Source organism: Lissotriton vulgaris, chromosome 1_1 (assembly GCF_964263255.1).
Source record: "Lissotriton vulgaris chromosome 1_1, aLisVul1.2, whole genome shotgun sequence".
Classification (NCBI taxonomy): Eukaryota; Metazoa; Chordata; class Amphibia; order Caudata; family Salamandridae; genus Lissotriton; species Lissotriton vulgaris.
Genome location: NC_141685.1, coordinates 2008720745 through 2008741402, shown reverse-complemented (window position 1 = coordinate 2008741402; position 20658 = coordinate 2008720745). Strand labels below are relative to the sequence as shown.

Genomic DNA, 20658 nt, shown 5'->3' with positions numbered 1-20658 from the left:
AGTGGAACACCAGCTATACATTCGGGAGCAAGTGGCAGATGCTTCCATGTCCAAGCACACAATACGCAGAGGAGTTCCTGCCCAATTACTTAGACAGGCCTCCCAATCAGGCCAGCAATGTATGTGACTTCCCCGAGGCAATGCAGGGCCGGCACCCAGAGCCGATATTTCCTTGGCTAATAAGTATCACCATACCCTTCAGAACAAGTTCCGCAGTTAGTCAGGGGCGAACTGTTGGAGAACGGCCAGGACGGGGAATCAGCTGCACTCCTCCCATCGCATACGCTTCGAGGCGGTCATAGCGCCCCGCAGCTCCGTGATGTATTTTCGGAGCCGGGCCAAGACGTCACAAGCGCCCGTGCTCCACTCACGCTCCACGGCAGAGGCGGCAGGACTCAGCAACATCTCCGGGGTATTAGAGCAGATCCTCGGGCCGGATCGACTTTACCCGATCCGCGGCCCCCGATGTTATTCAACTTGCGGGCGGCTTCTCAATTACTCGAGGCCCCGGCTTCTCGACAGACGAGGCCTCATACTACCGACGGCACCGCTTAGCCCCCCGAACATGGAGGCAATCCGGGTAAGAATAAGGTGACATCGCTTACACTCCTCTAGCCGGGAGTGACATTTGGATGCAGGATATGCTCCAGGATATGCTCGCAGGGAACGAGGTCGGCGAGCCGAGTCTCTACGCGGCCATCTTGGTCGCCGGCTTGGCTCCTCCCTCCAGGATACCCATTTTAAATGCACTAGGAAACTCCGAGCAGGGTCGCTTGCCCGTTCACCAAGCAGGGGCATTCCTGTCCCAACACGTTTACTGTTTGTTTTCAGATAAGACTAATGGAATGTAAAAGAAACCCAGTTGTCTCCCTATAATTATAGCTTCCGTCATGGGCAGGTGTCCTCCCAAGAATAAATCTGCAAAGGAGGTTTAAGGTGCAGCTATCTTTTTTTTTTTTATTTCACTTTTACAAAACATGTAATTACTTTAGTGCCTGACCCTCTGGCAGCTTCTTCAGGTAATAATTCATCATTTCCTGTGGAAAAGTAGGGTTACCGATAACAATTCCAGAAGGTAATATAATGTGTATGAAGTGAGCCCTCCCTATGAATACTTCACAGTGGCATGTTACAAGGGTCACGGGAAACTTGAGCTTTTCCCAACATAAACTGAACCAATAAGCCCAAGCTCAACAAAGTAACAGAAAGGACACAGAAGCTGGTGGAGGGGAGGCCTGAACGCGTTACTGTAGTATAGGAAACGTAAACGTGTTATATGACTGGATTTACGAGCCTCATGCAGTTTAACACAGGCGTGTTTCCCCGGAAGAGAAGGCAGTAAATAAACTACAGGTCAGAACTGGCGTTCTATATTCCATCACACAAAACTCATTGACACAAACCATATCACACCAGCAAACAGCTCAGAGATCCCACAATGTATTTATTTATTTATTTATTTATGTATTTATTTATGTATTTATTTATTTATTTATCTATTTGTTTATTTAAAGAGTTTAATATAGCGCTGGCTAGACCCGAAGGTATCCTGATCGCTACATTAAACCATGCATCGTTTCATTTTCTTAAACTTACATTTGAGCAGTCCCACTTGTCATCTTGTTTTACATTAGCTTATCCATTTATCTACGTATTTCACATTTTGTCTCCTCAGACCAAAAATATTTTGGATAGCAATGCTAGTTCGAAACCCCTTTAACGACAGACTCCATAAAAAATCAGTAATGTATATGTTTTTAATAATGAATGCATAATGGACATTCACACATCTAAAAATTGAACGTATTCTATACTCTTTCTTTCGTTCATAAACTTTATTTGGATGTATTAAAAAGAAAATACAACCATAAAAGTACACAGCTAAAATGACACATTTCATATAAACATACGTAGATGAATCCAAAGTACAATGTCAGCATTGTACCAACTTATGACGACCCCAATAAAGATCTACTGACAGAACGTATTCTATACTCTTTCTTTCGTTCATAAACTTTATTTGGATGTATTAAAAAGAAAATACAACCATAAAAGTACACAGCTAAAATGACACATTTCATATAAACATACGTAGATGAATCCAAAGTACAATGTCAGCATTGTACCAACTTATGACGACCCCAATAAAGATCTACTGACAGAACGTATTCTATACTCTTTCTTTCGTTCATAAACTTTATTTGGATGTATTAAAAAGAAAATACAACCATAAAAGTACACAGCTAAAATGACACATTTCATATAAACATACGTAGATGAATCCAAAGTACAATGTCAGCATTGTACCAACTTATGACGACCCCAATAAAGATCTACTGACAGAATGGTCCCAGTACATGGCAAAAACCTGCAAGGGTATGTTGGAGATGCTCGTTAAATATGCGCAAATCGACCTGGAGACTACGAGAAAAGATCTAGCGATGTTAAGAATTGAATTAGAGAAATTTAAAACAGAGAAAAGCTTGGATGAATTTATGAAGGCTTTACCAAAAAAGCTACAAGATTACGAGAACACAATCAAACAAAAGAAACCGAGAAAATTTCTCAGAGATAAACGCGACTATGCTGAATGACGCATATTGACGTATGCAAGAAATTACGATTTGGCACAAAGAAACATTCGAGCCAATTGGTCTTCCAAGAAAACGACTGCAGTATCGACTGGATCAAGCTCTGCCATAAGCACTGACACTGAGGAACGCAACATAGGGATCCCTTTAGGTGCACGACCCTTGACCTTTCACCACGAGTTCTAGATATTGAAACAGAAGAACGACCAGAGTCAACAAAACAGAGTACAGACCAGAGGACAAACAAGGGGCAAAAGCGCCAAAAGAGGAAAAGGAAGAGGTCGAGGGACAGCAGTAGAAGAAGACGATTAAAAAAGAAACACAGAAAAATCAATATGGGCAATCAATCTAGGGATGCAACGGAAGAGAATAGGACTGTTGTTAATCTCTCAGATAGACAATTGAATCAAACAGAAATCTCAGTACTACAATTGGGACTGTCCTTCTGCCCTAGCACAATTCTGGACTATACAGATACAAGGGTTGATCTGTTTTTGTACATTAGAAAGTTGAAACTGTTGAAAATATACGCAGTCCGATCAAAACTTAAACAGACGAATCTAAGAACTTTGGATGATCCTGGTATCAATTTGCAGGTATGCAACATTGAACTACTGAGAGACATGTATGAATTGGAAATTAATGACGATAATGCAAGAAATAATATGTGCTCCTACGACCAGGTGGAGTCATGAACAAACAAATTAAACATAGTGGTCTCAAACTCAAAAGTAAGTTCAATCCCAATGTCCCTTTTGATAACATTGAAGCGTACAATCAAGCAACTATAGCAGAATTAAAGAAAACAGGGAGTAACTTTGGCAACTCCAAATTGGACAATCTAACAAAGGAACAAAGATTGGCACTAAAAAATCTGTAGGAAGACCGCTCCATTGTGATTAAGCCCTCCGATAAGGGGGGCAACGTTGTAATTATGAATTATAATGATAACAAATTGGAGGCAACAAGACAATTGGCCGACACTACCTGCTATGAGCTGATCAATTGGGAGCAATACAGAAAAACGATAAAGGATTATCATGCACTTTTGGGAGGATGGTATCATGATGGACTCCTAGACACCGATGAATATAAAGTTTTGAAAAAGGACCGACCCCGTATCCCATGTTTGTATTTCCTCCCGAAAATCCATAAGGACCCACTAGCACCACCAGGGCGTCCTATAGTATCATCAAATGGAGGACTGTTGGAGAACACCTCCATATTCCTGGATTTGTTTCTCAATGAATATGTACGCAACTTAAATTCGTACTGCAAAGACAGCACAGACTTTTTGAGACAGTTGCACGATTTGAGATGGGAGGAAGGATATCTGATGATAAGCATGGACATATGCTCTCTATACACGTGTATTGACCAAGTGAAGGGGGTAGAGGCATTCATGTATTTTTTGAGAAGTAGACATGTGGATTATTGGGAACATAACGCTATGCTGAGGAGTATGATGTTGTATTGCCTACAGGAGAATATCTTCCTTTTTGAGAAAACTGTATATCGCCAACGGTCAGGGACCGCGATGGAAACTTGTTTTGCCCCCAGCCTAGCGAACCTCTTCCTAGGCTGGTGGGAGGAACAGATCGCGTGGTCGCAGGAATCGGAGATGTACACTGACCACATTCTAATGTGGGTCAGGTACATCGACGACCTGTTCGTAATATGGAATGGTCCCGAAAACTTAGCAAAACAGTACATAAGTCATCTTGAAGTGAATGATTTGAATTTGCGATTCACGTATAACATGGGTGACAAATACTGTGAATTGTTAGCTATAGCAGTTGAGATAAAGGAGGGACATATCACCACTCGCCTGTTCCGGAAAGCCACAGCTGGCAATGCAGTGCTGCATGCGGCGAGTCACCACCCCATACCTCTAAAGAAGAGTATACCGTATGGGGAACTTCTGAGGGCTCGCCGCAATTGCAGCACTGATGCAGACTTTGAGAATGAGCAGAAGGCCATTATTCTGCGATTTAAACAGTGAGGGTACAGTGAGGAAACCCTTAAAACAGCACATGGCAAAGTGAAGGATTTGCGACATGAGGAACTCCTATTTAAAATTTCAGGTTCTGCAACAAGAAACGATGAGCCGAAAAAAACAAATCAACCCTGCCCACCCCGTATGATTACCAATTTTAGCAGGGGAGCATGGGCACTGGACAAAATCTTGAGGGCTCATTGGAACCTGCTCACTACGGATCTGATCATAGGAGCCTATGTAAGACAGGGACCCCAAATCACCTATCGCAGAGCAAGATCATTTAGGGACCAATTGGTACACAGTTATCCTGGGGATACATCCAGAGCAAATTGGCCTCCCAGACCTAATGGATTCACAACCTGTGGTAGCTGCAAAGCTGACCGCAACGGAAAATCCTGTAAGGACTTTCTAAATGGCACAGGACAAAAGAAGCAAATCAGGCAACAAATCAACTGCAACACTGAGTTTGCTGTCTACGTATTGGAGTGGCCTCCGATAAGTAGGTAGCACCAAACACCCACTGAAGGTGAGGATCCTACAGCACTTGCGTGCCATCACAAATAGGGATCACAATTATCCGATGGCTCGCCACTATGAAGAAAGACATAACAGCAACAATGGCAGTCTGAGATTCTTTGGCATCGATAAGATCCCCAAAAATATACGTGGTGGAGACTACGAAAGACTGTAAGACCCCCAAGGGGCTGAATTGTGGGGAGGAGGCATCCTCACAAATAGGCATATAAAGCTGTCAGGGACACGACAAAAGCTACCTCGTTGTATGATGAGTTCTGTAAGAAAGATTTTAAATCACTAGCACTTTTAAGAATTTGGCTTCCACGCATACCATTAGCCCACTCACACAAAGGTTGAGAATGGTAACCCACAATTATGGTGTTACCATAGGAACGCTAGCAGTCTCAGGGCCAGAATATTATGACCGGTAAGCCACATGCAAGCCACCTTTGAGTGGAAATAGGCTTATTTCCATTCATTATTTAATTTCCACACAATTACACACTCACACTAAAACGTCACCAATTCCTCACTCCCTATTATGAGCACTTGAACCCAAGGCATACCACCAGATTTAAATACCTAATTCCCCGCACCAATCCTATGTTAGAGGGGACATTTATCACTTCAGACACTGTGTAGAACCCAGGGAGCTCCCAGGGACGTAGATATTATTTACGGTGCCCTAGATACGGACACATAAAGTGGAATTCCACCTTAGAGCAGTCTCGAACCCCGCTTGCACCCGGCGGGATACCACATTACCCAGCCGCATAGCGATTAGTTGCGCATCATGTGACACTAGGCAGAGACTTGTAACATTGAGTGAATTCGCCCAATAGCAGACAAGCGCTCAATAGGCGAACTACATTACCCTGCTGGCCTAGCGACTGCTCACGAGATTAGGCCGATATACTAAAGGGCAATCCCATAACCGTATTGGCATGAATTGTGCAACTACAGATTTGTACATTTGTAAATATGAGATCTTATTAACACTGTTTGAATTTATTATTTGAACAATTTATTATTTGAACATTGTGATTATATGATTTTGTGTCTGAGATGAATTGAAAGTATGTTTTCTATCTCTATGAATCCGTCATGAAAGACGGACTTAAATATGTTTGAAAACAAAATGGTGGTAACTTGATAAAGGCAAACGCCGAAACGCGTCGTCCTTGTTCCATAAGTGCATAATAAAAGGATTTGTGCTGGATTTTCCTGGTGTGCCGTTTTCTGTGTCCAGCTATTGGAGGTGGATGGGAAGCAGGTTTGAATAAAGTGTGGCGGCTGCTGCCACCAACGGCGCCAGCGTTGTGAGGTCGAGGATCGTTTTTGCAGCAACTTGGTGATAAAATATATATATATATATATATATATATATATATATATATATATATATATATATATATATATATATATATATATATATATATATATATATATATATATATATATATATATAATCTCCATCTCCAACAATCGTCGTCTTCCCAGTTACCAGACAACACGCAGAAGCCCAAATACGCTCCTTGGTGAGGTTTATTGACAAAATCAACCCGACTCGTTTCGCAGTGTCCACTGCTTGTTCACGAGTACGGGTGGGTTACAACATCAATACAGTTATACCACAACAAAACATCATGTGACATTCCTTTCACCAGTAGTGAAAAAAGACTTATATAACTCATTTTTCGATCATTCGGCAGTCAAAATTATTTCATATTCGATAGAGAGCAAGTAAATACATTCTTTTCATGTAGATGCCAGCGTAATACTAGCGCTCTTTGTAAACAAATTATTTCTGAAAAACGTAGCTTCCCATTTTAACCACATTGCGTTTTAATTACTGGACCACACTTCCCATGATTCCCAACAGGAACCCATAGCAACCCGGTTACACATTACAATGAGAACCTCCCGTTTATACTAATATTGGTAAAATACCAGGTTTCTACCAGCCACTTGCTCTGTATTTATTTGTACTTTTACCCTCTGGGGTTACATTTAATTTGATTGCATAAATGTTGACCATTAATAGTGACATGCTATCAAATTAAATAAAACCCCAGTGGGTAAAAGTATATATATATATATATATATATATATATATATATATATATATATTAAATGAGACAAGTGTTTAAACATAATTAAAATAGTATGTACAGATAATATGATGGGTGGCTACTTCAATCGATAATGTGAGTATTCTATGCTAAAAACAAATGTCATTGTTTATTTTTTATTAAAAAGAGTGGAAGGGAAACCACCCTTTGGTGTGGTTTTAATTCATTGTGCGGACCAGGTAAGTGTTATCTATACCCATAAAATAACTGTGAATAAAAAGCATATACCTCTCAAATAACATGTTTCAGTTGTATAGATATTTAAAATAATGCACATCAAGATGTAACACTAAAATTGGTAATAGGAAAAAATTCACTGAGATGTTTAAATGTATGTATCACTATTGTCTTCATTCAGGGTTCCTTTGAAAGTTGGTTCTTGCATCATCTATAGTAAAAGCACAAAACACAAATCCATAGTAACACAATCTAAATTACTAACATTGGCCAAAATATTGGGCAGTGTACCGCAGTTCTCTGTACAAGCTGTAAGCCTATAAACTTCTCCGCTTCCGCAATCCCAAAATTACTGTACCACCCCCAAACCTCTCTGCAACTCCTCTACGTTCATTTACTCCTTGATGCATGCATGTTATCACTGGATTGCCCTCTTCCCTTAACAACCCCCACTCCCTTCTACACCTGTCCAACATTCCGTAGTTGCCCCCCTTCTCAACCCCAAACACCCCAATGTGGCATGCACTGCAGGCATTTACATAGCTCCTGCTCCGTAATGAATGTTGATGTAACTATAAATGGAAATGTCTAAATTATCACCCTCTTGGCCAAGTTTTTGTGGTGGTTTCAACCCGCTGTTAAACACATGTTTTAGAGGTGTAACCTTTCCATTTAAACGAGTAAAAAAAGTAAGAATCTACTTGCAAACACTCCTTATTGATGAGCTCCTAATTTAATGGTAATAACATTCCTTTCCTGCATAGGCAGAATTTAAATCATGAACTATCAAAACTTTTCAATAAGCTTTGGGATGCTGATGTCAATCGATTTACACCAGGAAAAGATTACAGGATCTCGCTACAGGTAATTTATTTTTTGTTCTGTAGTTTGGGAATGGATGACACTGATGGAAATGTGTGTTTCATTAGAGGATTCAGTATTAGACTTGCGGAGGTGTTTAGGGTTTTTTATTATTTTTTGTGTTTTGTGTTTTTTATTTTTGTTTTCCTTTTAATTGAGCAATATATTGTGCTTTCATTGTTGAACCAAACTATGCTTTATGTGCGTGTCTGTGTGTAAATGATCCTAGAAAATATTGTTTTGAACAAGTATTCTAATGCTCTTACATTTGAACCTTTATTCTTTCAATGAAATAGTTAAATATCACGCAATTACCATAGTGTAGCATAACTGATTTGAGAAATCCGTAATTGCCTGACATATTCCATGCTACAATCTTCAATAACCTCACTGAGTTAAACTGTCAGCCATTAATCACAAGGCCTATGTAATAAGATTTTATTTTGTTAACTTTATTTTAAAAAAACAATTGTATTTCCTTTAATACCATAACCGGCGTTTACATCACATCATTTCAGATTACATGTTGACATGCAGCCTCTCCATTACATTGCAAGTGGCACCCATGCCATTACGGCAATATCAGTAGGAGTTCCTGGTTCAGCCTGTTTAACTGGCATAATACTAAAAGGAAAAACCCATTCAAACCAACAAAACCATGCGGTGACAGGTCCTCAGTCGGTAATGGCCAATTGTAGCTATAACGTAGTGCAACCTTTCCATTGCATATCAAGGGGGGGTCTCTCGAGGAGTGGGATAAGACAATTTAGGCAACTAAGCATGACTTGATAAGGCAACACCGCACCTGCAGAGCAATTGCTGGGGTTTGTAGCATAGGCCCAATAAACATATATGCAGAAACAACAGTACTGCAGAATAGTTGACATGGAGGCGCAGGTACCTGAAGCAAGTGTACGTGCTAGGAGGAAATCCCAGATGTCTCATGTGTGCCAGGAGCAGTCCACATCGAGCGAAACAGTGGTGACAGTCAGCCAGATCCTTGCTATATTATGTAAATATGTCAGTAGTGTTTCCCAGTCTCCTGCAATAGGTTATTTGCGCAGCCCACAAGCCTCTTCTCGCCTGAGGACCACCACCTCTGTACGCCCCCATTTAAGCATCGCCCTACGCTAGTGTAGTAGCCCTGGCAGTGTCTGTGTTTTCTAGTGCATGGCAATGAGCCTGCGAGTGATCAGTAGTGCCAAATCAATGAATGTGGCAGTTGCCGTTGCACACTAAGGATGTTTAAATAGACCTAGCAAAGCACCCTCCAGTGAGCAGATATCTGAGCGACCAGTCGCCTCCTCCAGTGCTCCAGACACCCCTCCCCACAGTGTCACCACCTCAGGGCAGTTCCAGAACATGTGCAGCATATCCGCACTCAGCTGTGATCATCTTGGGCATGTAGAAGAGGATCCAAATATGCTGTGGAAGCCAGCCGTAGTAAGATAGGCCCTATGGAAGATATTATGCTGAATATATTGGAACTGTGCATTCCTCAATACTTTCCCTGGGTAGCGTAACACTTTCTCCCACTCCTTTTTGTGTTAACGCTCTGCCCACGTCTGCCTCCCGGCACCTCCGAATCACAGCTAGGGGATCCTGTGTGGTGAAATGGAGTGCTCGAACCAGCCATGTAATAAGTTTGTCGGCTACCCTTTACGTATAATGTATGTATGTATCAGATGGTTTGGGGCAGGTTCAGTGTCTATGATGTCCCAGTGTCTCTCCAATGATGGCAGAAAGCTACCATAAGCTAGGAAGTGCCCCGCCAGGAGGTTGTACTCCACACACAACTGCTCATAGGGCGCCATCTGGAAAGAGTGCCCCTAGGGTGCTTGCTCCCGCTGCCTTCTAGGCCTCCACTCCAGCCCTACCCAGCATGTTCCAAAGGGCTCAAGTGCACTCACTGGATTCTTAGGGAAGTAACAGGGTATACGTGTCAAGAGTTGCAAACTGCACCCCTAGCTCCACAGGCGATTCCACTTTGCATAGCGCAATGCGCCTCTTTCCTTTGTTCCAGATAAAGCTGTTCAACACTTAGTGTAGTGTGCGAAAGATGGAATAAGGGATGTGAACTGGGAGGTTATGAAAAAAGTATAGCAGCCTTGGCAGCATCATCAATTTTGGCAAGAAGACTCTGCCCTGCACTGTGAGTGGTAGCGTATCTAAGAACACCATGTGAGGCCACAGCGAGTCTCTAGCTCTTGTGAAATTGCAATTGATTATGTCTTTGTCTCATAGTATATGTTGATCCTTAGGTAGCGGAATATGCAGTATTCCCAACGCACCAGATAAGGTTCAATCAACCACATAATACCGTCGGGGAGCAATCCGGATGTAAGGGCCCAAATAAGACTTAGCCCAATGTACAGATAGTCCTGAAGCAGCTCGAAATTGCCGCAGCACAGCCTGAACTCCTTCTATGCCTCCTTAAATATCCCATTTGTAGACTGATCAGATAGTGGTCAGATCCGAATAAATCCCCATCACCGCAGGACTGTCGCGTAGCCATTGTGCTAAGGACTCCATATACAGAGCGAAGAGAAGCAGCAATAATGGACAACCCTGACTAGTACCCTGACCAAAATAAAAATGGCAGGACTTAGCTCCTTTAACCTTAACTGGGGCTCGGGTGTGTTATAAATATACTATGAATCCATTTCTAAAATCTCACCAAAGCCGAACAGCTTCAGTGTATCAAAGATAGGGCCAATGTACCTGGTTGAATGCCTTTTCTGCGTCTATTGCTACCAGCAAGTCTTCTCCGCATGACTGGTGTCCTTTGTCTAGAAGGTGGTGCATATGCTTAGTGTTCTCCCCACACTGGCGAGAGGGAATGAAACACGATTGATAGGGGTCAATAAGACCTGGCATGAGGGGACTGAGACGGTATGCTGAAACACTTGCAAAGAGATTCTCGCCCATGTTAAACAATATGGGCCGGTACGACCCACAGTGGGTCGGATCATTGCCGGGCTTGGGCATTACCGATATGGACACTTCCAGCATAGAATGTGTTAGAGAGCCCGTCTCCATGATAGAGTTGAAGAATAGAGGAACCAGGTCTGAGCAAAAGGTTTTATAGAACAGAGCCCTGAAACCATCCGGATCGGGGGACTTAAGAGGTTTGAGGAGGGCAAACGCAGAGATCACTTCCTCTATGAGGATAGGCTGATCCAAAATGTGTGCCTCTTCTGGAGGTAGAGTAGTAAAGCCAACATTCCCTAGATATCCCGGTGGTTCTATAGCCGAGCCCACCGTTGTCGAATATAGAAAAGCATAATATTTCTGAAAAGTCCGGCCTGTGCCTTCGGCATCTCCGGCATCTCCGGCCTCAATGTTGAAGTCCATGCAGATGATTTTCACTAAACCAGCACACACTTTGCTGCGAAGCCTATGAGCGAACATCCGACCCCCTACATTTTACCCGCTCAAGATCTAACCTTTTGAACTGCAACCTGGCCTTTTCCAGTTCCCTCCAAATCTTGGTCGCACCACTCTTGTGTGGATAGCCTCCAGTTCCCAGACCTCCCTCTCAAGGTCCGCACTCTTGTCTCAATGCCAATGAGAGAACGATAAGCTCTCCTCAGACTACCAGTTTTAGGGTTTTCCATATGGAGGAGAAGGCACAGTCCACATTGTCATTTAAGGATAGGTAATCTACAAGCACCGCCCTAACCTTATCTACCATGGGCTGGACTTCAGCATGGTATTGAGGAGTCGCCAGTGCGGGCTCTATGCGGGTGATGCGGTTATCTGCATTGTCATAGTAATGGTTACGTGATCTGAAAGAGAGCATGGTTCAATGGTGGCATTAGTGATGCAATACAGCAGAGGAGGGGTACCTAAAAAGTGGCCAATACATGCATACATCTTATATGCAGCAGAGAAAAATGTGTAATCCCTGACATGGGGTTGCCACGTATTGTGCAGTCTGCGAGCCACCAGAGGACATGCGATGAAAAGGCCCCGGTCTGAACATATCGCTGTCCACAATGATCTAATATCTTAAGCTATTCCAGCCCTATAATATTTGAGGGTACTTTTATTTGCGGTTTGAGTTGGTGGAATCTGGCATCCATAGTCCTTTCAGCAACACACTAAATACAGTTGGGGTGAGTGGTGCCATTGCGCCCAGTGCGCCGGTCATCTGATACAACTCAGGGGGAATTTCGTAAGAAGTTTGCTAATGTAGAGTGATAAAGATACACAGTCAAAAAAGTTCTAATCCTTATATTCTAGGGAACTCCCTCGTGTATCCGCCTCCACCGCACCATCCTGCTTCAACTCCTGTCTCGCCTTCTTGAGTAAGTCTTTCAGTGACTTTGCAGTGATTTCAGTTCTGTGAAAATACGTGTAGTGCCATTCATGTTAACCCTCAACTTAGCCAAATAGAGCATGGCGTATGTGATGTTGTGGTCTCGGAGTTGCCGTTTTAGGGGGTTGAATTGGCGACAGGCTTCCTGTACTCCTGCCGTAAAGTCTGGGTAGAGAGAGATGGCAGATCCCTCATATCGGAGTTCGCCTAGCTCTCTGGCGTGTCTCAAGGCGGAGTCCCGGTAATTCAAGAGTTTAGCAATTATCGGCCGCGGTGGGGCACCCTGGGCAGGTCTCGACACCAATGATCGGTGAGCTCTTTCTACCACAAAAATATCTGAGAAGTACTCACTGCCCAGCAAAGAGGTCAAAAGCTTTTCGATTAATTGCTCTACAGTACCCATTGAGGTCGATTCCGGAAGTCCCGTTATGCGTTAATTGCTGCGGTGTGAACGGGCCTCTAAATCTTTGCTCTTATCTTGTAGCTCCATGATGGTTTTGGCCATTTGCTGCTGTGCCTGGTCCGTTTCAGTTTGTGCCTCTTCAACCCCTGTGATCCGCCTCTCCGCCATGTCTGTGCGCTCCGCTTGTTTGTCGAGCCTCTCCGTCATCCTGTACATACAATAGACCAGGGAGTCGATTTTCCCATCCATCGTCATCAGGCTTTTTTGTATAGTGGCAAACATTTGCTTCACGTCTCGGATCTCCTCCTCCGGGGCGTCCGCCCTGGTGTCTGCGGATCAAGCCCGATCCGTTTCCTTATGCCTGGTGGCTTTAGCATCAAATGGCAGTTTAGTTTGCGTTTTGTCCACCCTGCCCATGTCACTGGATGAAGCTCCCGCAAGGCGACGAATTGCAGCTCAGGTCGTGGGGTAGTAGCAGTTACACTGCTGGTGAAGTCCCGATCACGCCCTATCTGTTAGTAAAAAGGCCAGCTATGATACCTTCCCCCCAGCGTGCAGTGTTTACAGAGCGCTCAAGGCCTCCCCACTATCAAAGTCCTGGGCCTGAGGTGGTAGTGTGAGTGTCAGAAGTGTGGACCCCGGTCGTTCTTCATATGACTGCCCAGGTCGCGTGCCCGACTCCCAAATCTTCTCCCATCCGCAGGCAGCAGCCAGACAATGAGCTGAAAAGAGCGGGGGCCTCCTCCGCAACATGCGTCCTTGGGAGAGCCCGGAGTTTACGGCTGTCCAAAGAGCACTCTCGCCGAGGGCCGCTTACATGGGAGTCAGGCTGCGTGCCGTGAGGGGGGATGAGGCCGCAATCCGTACGCTCTATGCTGTATTGCACCACCCCAGCGTGCGGGGACCAGGATCCAGCAACTCCTCAGCACCTACCCCACTGCAGGTCTCTGCATCGACCAGTTGCGCCCATCGCTCCTCGATTCCAAACCAGGTGCAATGCTATTTTCAGGCAGGCGGTCAGGTTTTGAGCCCCGGGGCGCAGGCAAGTCCTTAATGAGGGGACGCGAGGCGCGCAATCGCCGCCATTCACTCCACTGGTCTCACTTCTCGTTTCCAGCCGTGCAGTCGTTCTGGTAGCGGGAAAGCGGATACAGGCGTAAGCTGCACTCTCTATGTTCCGTTGTGCCACCACTGCGTGCGAGGTACAGGCCCAGCCAGCATCAAAGCACTTACCCCGCAGCGGGTCTCAAGGTTAAACCGGTGCGTCGGTCGTTCCTCAATTTCAATCCAGGTGCAGCACTTTGTCCGGGCAGGCGGCCAGGTCTCGAGCTCTGGGCTATAGGCAGGTCTTAAGCACTGTGCCGCGAGGCACGTGACTGCCGCCGCCCTCTTCACTTAGCAATCAGGCCTCGCCTCTCGTTTCCGCCCGTGCAGCCGCCTCAATCACGAAGATCGGTAGTGTGGTCACCGAGGAGCAATTACCTTCTATTGCAGTCTAATATTGCGGGTTCGTTAATATGATATCTCTTATATGGCGCCGATGGCTCACGGAGCTTCTTTCCTATGCTGCCATCTTGCTTTGCAGCATGCTCTGCCCCGTGCAGCAATTGCTCTTCAGTGGGGAGATCAACCTGATGGCAAACGAGCCGGCCAGTAATTCTAGACAGTTGATGTGCAAAGCCTCCTCATCTTGCTCCCTAGCCCCATCGGCTGGCATCTGATCGATGACCACATCGGGAGAAGCTCCGAAAATGGCTTTGCCATTCCAGGCCTCAATATGAGTTAACCACCATTGCAATCCTTCTTGAACGTCTTGAGACAGAGGAATCAAGTGATCGTAGTTGAATTTTTAAAATTGTGTGCTTTACCCTATTTCTCTTCCCTTGTGTCCGTTCCCCCTCGCACTGTTTTTAAAACTTTAAAACTTAAAATCGGACCCGCGACTTTAGCAACATTAGCGACGCTCCCCTCTTTTAGCTAAGACTTTGTTCTAGAGTTTATTTGCACTCCTGCCTGTCCTGGGAAGCGGTCGACTGTTAGACCGGCTCCAGGTAGGACTTTAGAGTGGAAAGGAAGTCAGGCAGCGGCCATCTTGGTGAGGGCTGACGCTGCACGTCGCGCTTCGAGCGCTCAAAATCATACGTTCATGGCTCCGCGCAGCGGACGCGCATTGCGGGCGCGCCGATCGCGCGCCGGAGTCAAGCCAGAGTCCTGCCCGTCCGCGACCAGACGGGACGCGGGACAGGACTCTCTGAGCACATTGTCGACACGCAGAAACCTGCGAGAGCGCTCTCTCACAAGCCGTGTAGCTACACTCGCGAGATGTTACTTGAAATTGGCAACACCCCTATGACACCATGCCTTCACTCCATAGAACCTAGCGCCCAGTCATTTCGGTGCAACACATGCAACTTCCGCCCTGCTGAGGTCTCTAGCTCTAACAGTACTGCTACTTGCCTCAATCTGATGCTACTCAACTGCAGATCCATGGTTAAACACAAACGAGAACTTCGCGACCTTTTAATCCTCAATGACTTCGATGTAGTGTTTTTAACAGAAACTTGGCTTGAAGAATCTTCATCACCTGAAATACTTGAGGCTGTTCCAGTTAGCTACAGCTTACTGAGAATTGATAGGCCTATACAGCGCGGTGGTGGCCTTGCAATGATCTTTAAAAAGGAACTGGAGTGTACTCTAACTCACAAAGGCATCACTAACAGCGAATGTGGCCTCTTCACCATTAAAACTACCCCCCACATGACTATAACTGGGCTTCTCATTTACCGGCCCCCGGGCACGGCCACGCCTTTCTGTAATCAACTAATTGAAACGGCGACGCAATTAGCTATCAAACACAATAACTTCATGGTACTTGGCGACCTTAATCTTCATTTTGAAGATTTACAGGCCAAGGAAGCTCAACTTCTGAAGACAGCCTTGCATGCGTTGGGGATCACTCTGCTCTCCACTGTATCTACACACAAACAGGGCCACCTTCTCGACCCCATTTTTGCGACCTGGACAGACATTAACATACAACCTCCGGTCCCTATCATATGGTCAGATCACCATATGATCATGTTCAATATACCCAAGACCAGATCTAAGATTAATGCCCATAAACCCTTATATGCCAAACGTCGCAACTGGAAAAACTACACTCCGGAACGCCTCTCTGACGCTTTAAAAATTGACCCTCCCCCCCAAGGTCAATCCCTTCAAGACACCTGGACGAACTCTGGTTGAGTAAGGCACTTGACAAAATCGCCCCTTGGACTTGTAAGCCCCCAGCTAGGCGAACTAAATCCGAACCGTGGTTTTCAGAAAAACTTAAGGCAGCTAAAACCCGTTGCAAAGTGATAGAAAGGAAATGGAGAAAGAACTACTCCATGGAACTGAAGGAGAAATACAAACGTGAATTAAAGGTCTATCAGAGACTCATAAAAGAGGAAAAAAGTCTCTTCTACCAAAGTAGAATTGAACAGGCTATAAACCCCTCCAAAGAACTGTTCCGGATCTATAAAGAACTTACAGACGCATCGAGCCTGGACACGCAAGACACATACTCCGATGAGTTATGCGAAGAAATTGCGGATTTCTTTGTCAACAAGGTAGAAAAGATTCACGCCTCATTCCTCGTTCCCTCCACACCCGGCACGATATCTCCCTCTCTTCATAAGACCACTCTCACCCACTTCCTCACTCCTGACAAAGCAAAATTGTCCAGCATAATTAACAGTATTCATTCTGGCTCCCCTAATGATGTATGTCCATTAGACAAATGTAAAGATATCATGGACAACACTCTCCTGGATCAAATAAGCCATCTCATCTCTCTCTCCTTCAAAGAATGTTACGTCCCGGAGGCTTGGAAAAACGCCCAAGTCATCCCTCTGAAAAAAAAACCTAACATTCCAATCACTCAATTTCAAAACTTACGGCCAATTTCCTTACTGCCCCAATGCGCCAAAATAATAGAAAAAATTGTGAACATTCAACTCATGGCGTATTTAGAGGCAGAAAACATTCTCCATCCCACCCAATCTGGCTTTAGACCCAAATACTCCACAGAAACTGCTGTCTTGTACTCTACGGAATTTATCCGCAAGATGGTGGACGAGGGTGAAACCGCAGCGTTGGTCATGCTAGACTTAAGCGCCGCTTTCGATACGGTGCTACATGCCACGCTGTTGTCCCGGCTTTCTGACATTGGAGTAAAAGATGACGCGCTGGAGTGGATTAAATCTTTCCTCACCAACAGAACCTTCCAGCTCCATTGCCCGCCTTTCAAATCATCCTCTCGGATCGTGAGCTATGGGGTTCCACAGGGCTCTAGTTTGAGCCCTACTTTGTTCAACATCTATATGGAACCCCTGGCTCAAATCATAGAGAATTTTGGTGTGGGCATAGTGAGCTATGCCGATGATACGCAGCTCATGTTCAAGCTTACCCCGGATACTGATAAGAATGCTTCTAATTTCTCGGAGTGCATGACTGCTGTCGCCGGATGGATGGACAGTAACTGCCTCCGGCTGAATGGTGACAAAACTGAGGTGTTAGTAATAGGAAATAAAACCTCCCTTTGGTCCCAAGCATGGTGGCCCACATTGCTTGGTGAATGCCCTCAACCGGTCGAGAAAGTCAAAAATCTCGGGATCATGATCGACTCTGACCTTTCAGGTAAATCCCAAGTCCACAAGGTCATTGGCAAATGCATCGGTACTCTAAGAATTCTTAGGAAAATCATCGACCTAATACCGATTACAGCCAGGAAAACCATCGTTCATGCTCTTGTCACACCTCACCTGGACTACGGGAATGCCCTTCTGCTAGGCATTAACCAAAAACTCCTACACCAGCTGCAATGTGTACAGAATGCAGCCGCCCGATTGGTACTAGGCCTTTCGAAAAGAACCTCGGCCAAGACAGCACTGTCCAAGCTGCACTGGCTTCCCGTAAGGGAAAGAATAAAATTCAAGAGTCTCTGCCATGTCCACAGGATAGCCCACAACAAAGGCCCCTCATATCTAAAAAGCCTCATGACCATTCATCGTCCTATTCGCCATTTGAGGTCTTCAGGAATGTCCCTCTTCAAACTGCCCCGCGTTCAAAAAGCAAAAATCGGCGGCCGATCCTTTTGTTATCTAGGAGCGAAACTCTGGAACGCTCTTCCGATTCATTTAAGAATGGAACCCTCTGAAACTCTTTTCAGAGCGAATTTAAAAACCCACCTTTTTCCTCAATAACTCCGGCCCCTGTCCCCTCCGACATAATCTTCGGATGAGAGTTTTCAGCATTTAGCGCGGGGATACACAGTTGTGCAGCCATGCGCTTAATAAATGTTTTATTATTATTTATTAGTATGAGAGCTTTTGTTGCAGATAATGGATCTTGAGATGTTGTAACGCTCTGTAATGGAGATGTCCGGGGAAAAATAGCCTGAATCGAGTAAGGCAGAAGACCCACAATCTGCGCCAGGGACCTCAAAGAAACCATCCGTCTCGACAGACACAACACATCGCGCAATACCGTAATACAATACACAGCCTGAATAGCAAATTCGGTGCTCCGGCATATACTGATATGCATCATCAGCACAGTAAATAAACACGAAAAGAATGACTCCGCTCCAGCTCAGTCAGAGGACCCTCCCTAATTATGAAGTACAAATTAAGCGTGGTCAACAATGAAGGGTAAGAGAGAAAGGGGCAGAGTCACGCAGGAAAGGGAGGGAGTCACTGGCCACCACCAGCAGCCGCCGCGGACCCAGGGCCAGCAGGGAGAGCGGGAGAGGCAGCGCCACTAGGGTGGGAGCAGGAAAGGAGGTAGGCAATCAGGGGGCCCCAAATGTCAACTGGTCGGGTTCTAGTAGGCATCAAATCCCAAAACTCCGACAGGAGAGTGTGGCACTGGGAGGCGTCCTCCAGCCATGTCTCAAATTTGGACCCCAACACATGGCCACCCTCTGCCTAGCAAGGACCAGAAGCATCGTAATCATGCGGCGAGAGGCGTCAGGGCAGCACTTAACAAACCTGAGGAGGCACAGAGTAGGTCGGGCTGCACCATCGCACCTGTAATGTCCGTGATGGCAGAACAAACCGCCCCCCAGAAATCCGAAACCCTAGGGCAAAGCCAAGCCAGATGAGCAAAATCCACCGCAGGGGCGGCACAATGCACACAATTATCACCGGGAATGAGCCCAAGCCTATGTAATTGCACCGGAGTGCGGTAAAGCCTATGTAAGTGCTTGAAATTAATCAAGCGAAGTCTGTAATTTGGTGACAGCTTTTTAGTCTGATTGGAACAATAGAGCCAGTCTGCTGGCGAGATTTCGGCGCCGAGATCAGCACCCCATGCCTCCCGAGCACGATCAGAAGAAATGGGGGCGGACAGTAGGGAGAGGGCATACAGTTTGGTGACTAGTTTGTGTGGGGATGAGGAGTTGTAAATGAGATCCAGAGCGGGCATGTTGGCGGGGGTAGAGGAAACGTGGAGTGCAGCTTCCGACACATAGCTGGTAGAATAGGAGCATGTCCTGTAACCCCGATGCGTCAGGGAGCGTAAAGAAGGTGTCCTCCGGATAGATGTCCGCCACTGTCTTGAGGCCCAAGCGTGCCGCGCTCCAGTACATGCTGGAGGCCTGGAGGGGGGGGGGGAAAGTCCGGGTGATTGACTATGGGCACGGAGTTAGCAGAGAGCAATGAAATGCCTGACAGCCGACGCAGACCAGACCAGGCCCAACGGAGCGTCCCGACCGACCTCAGCCCGGGGCGCGAGCCGTGAGCGCAAACAAGGCCGTAGACAGAGGCCAGGGGGAAGCTATATCCGTCTCTACGGTGAGGTGAGGCTGATAGGGGGAGGAAGCTAGCCTGGGCGCACAGGTAAGACAGCTTAAAAACAGGCGCGCCAAGTCTGCCGGCGGACATTGGATGAGTAAGGATATCATAAGCTAATCTCGGTTGTTTGCCCGCCCAGACCAATGCAATAATCAGGGAACATAATTTACGGAAAAAGTGGGCAGTGAGAGGGATGGGGATATTCAAAAACAGGTAGAGGAATTTTGGAAGGACCACCATTTTGGCGATTGCGATGCGGCCCACCATGGATAGCAGAAGATGACTCCAAGCCGGGATCTTGGATTCCAGCCAGTCCACCGCACAACCAAAGTTTGAACGCCATAGTTCGTACAGATCCCTACTGAGCCATACGCCCAGATAACGCATGGGGCCAGAAGCCCACACAAATGGAAAGTCCAGTGGAAAAGGCCTAGTGGCGTTAGTGAGCAGGAAAAGAACCGACTTGCCCCAGTATATTTGGATGCCCGAAAGCCTGCCAAACCGAATAATCTCGCGAACGAGAGGGCTAAGGTTCTCTTGGGGATGACGAACGAAGAGCATAATGTCGTCTGCATACATGGAGACGAGTAAGAAACGTGACGAGAAACCAATACCCCTGTGAGTATGGTGCTGCCGCAGCCTGGCAGCCAGGGGTTCCATCGCTATTGTGAAAAGCATGGGGGAGAGCAGACACCCCTGGCACGTGCCACGAGCGATGGTTATGGGGTCAAAAACTTGGCCGTTAATGCGGAGCCTTGCCAAGGGGTTGGTGTAAAGGAGGCTGACGTTACGTAGGAAGTGATCGCTGAAGTCCATAAGTGG

At 45.8% G+C, this 20658-nt stretch overlaps 1 protein-coding gene across 1 annotated transcript in view; it reads left to right on the top strand.

Moving 5' to 3' along the window:
- Positions 1-20658, top strand: part of LOC147751531 (poly(U)-specific endoribonuclease-like) — a 270495-nt gene that overhangs the window by 77914 nt on the left and 171923 nt on the right. The window contains exon 2 of the mRNA XM_086933372.1: positions 8180-8279. Within this exon, the coding sequence (XP_086789498.1) occupies positions 8180-8279 (100 nt within the window). The remainder of the gene's footprint in view (positions 1-8179; positions 8280-20658) is intronic.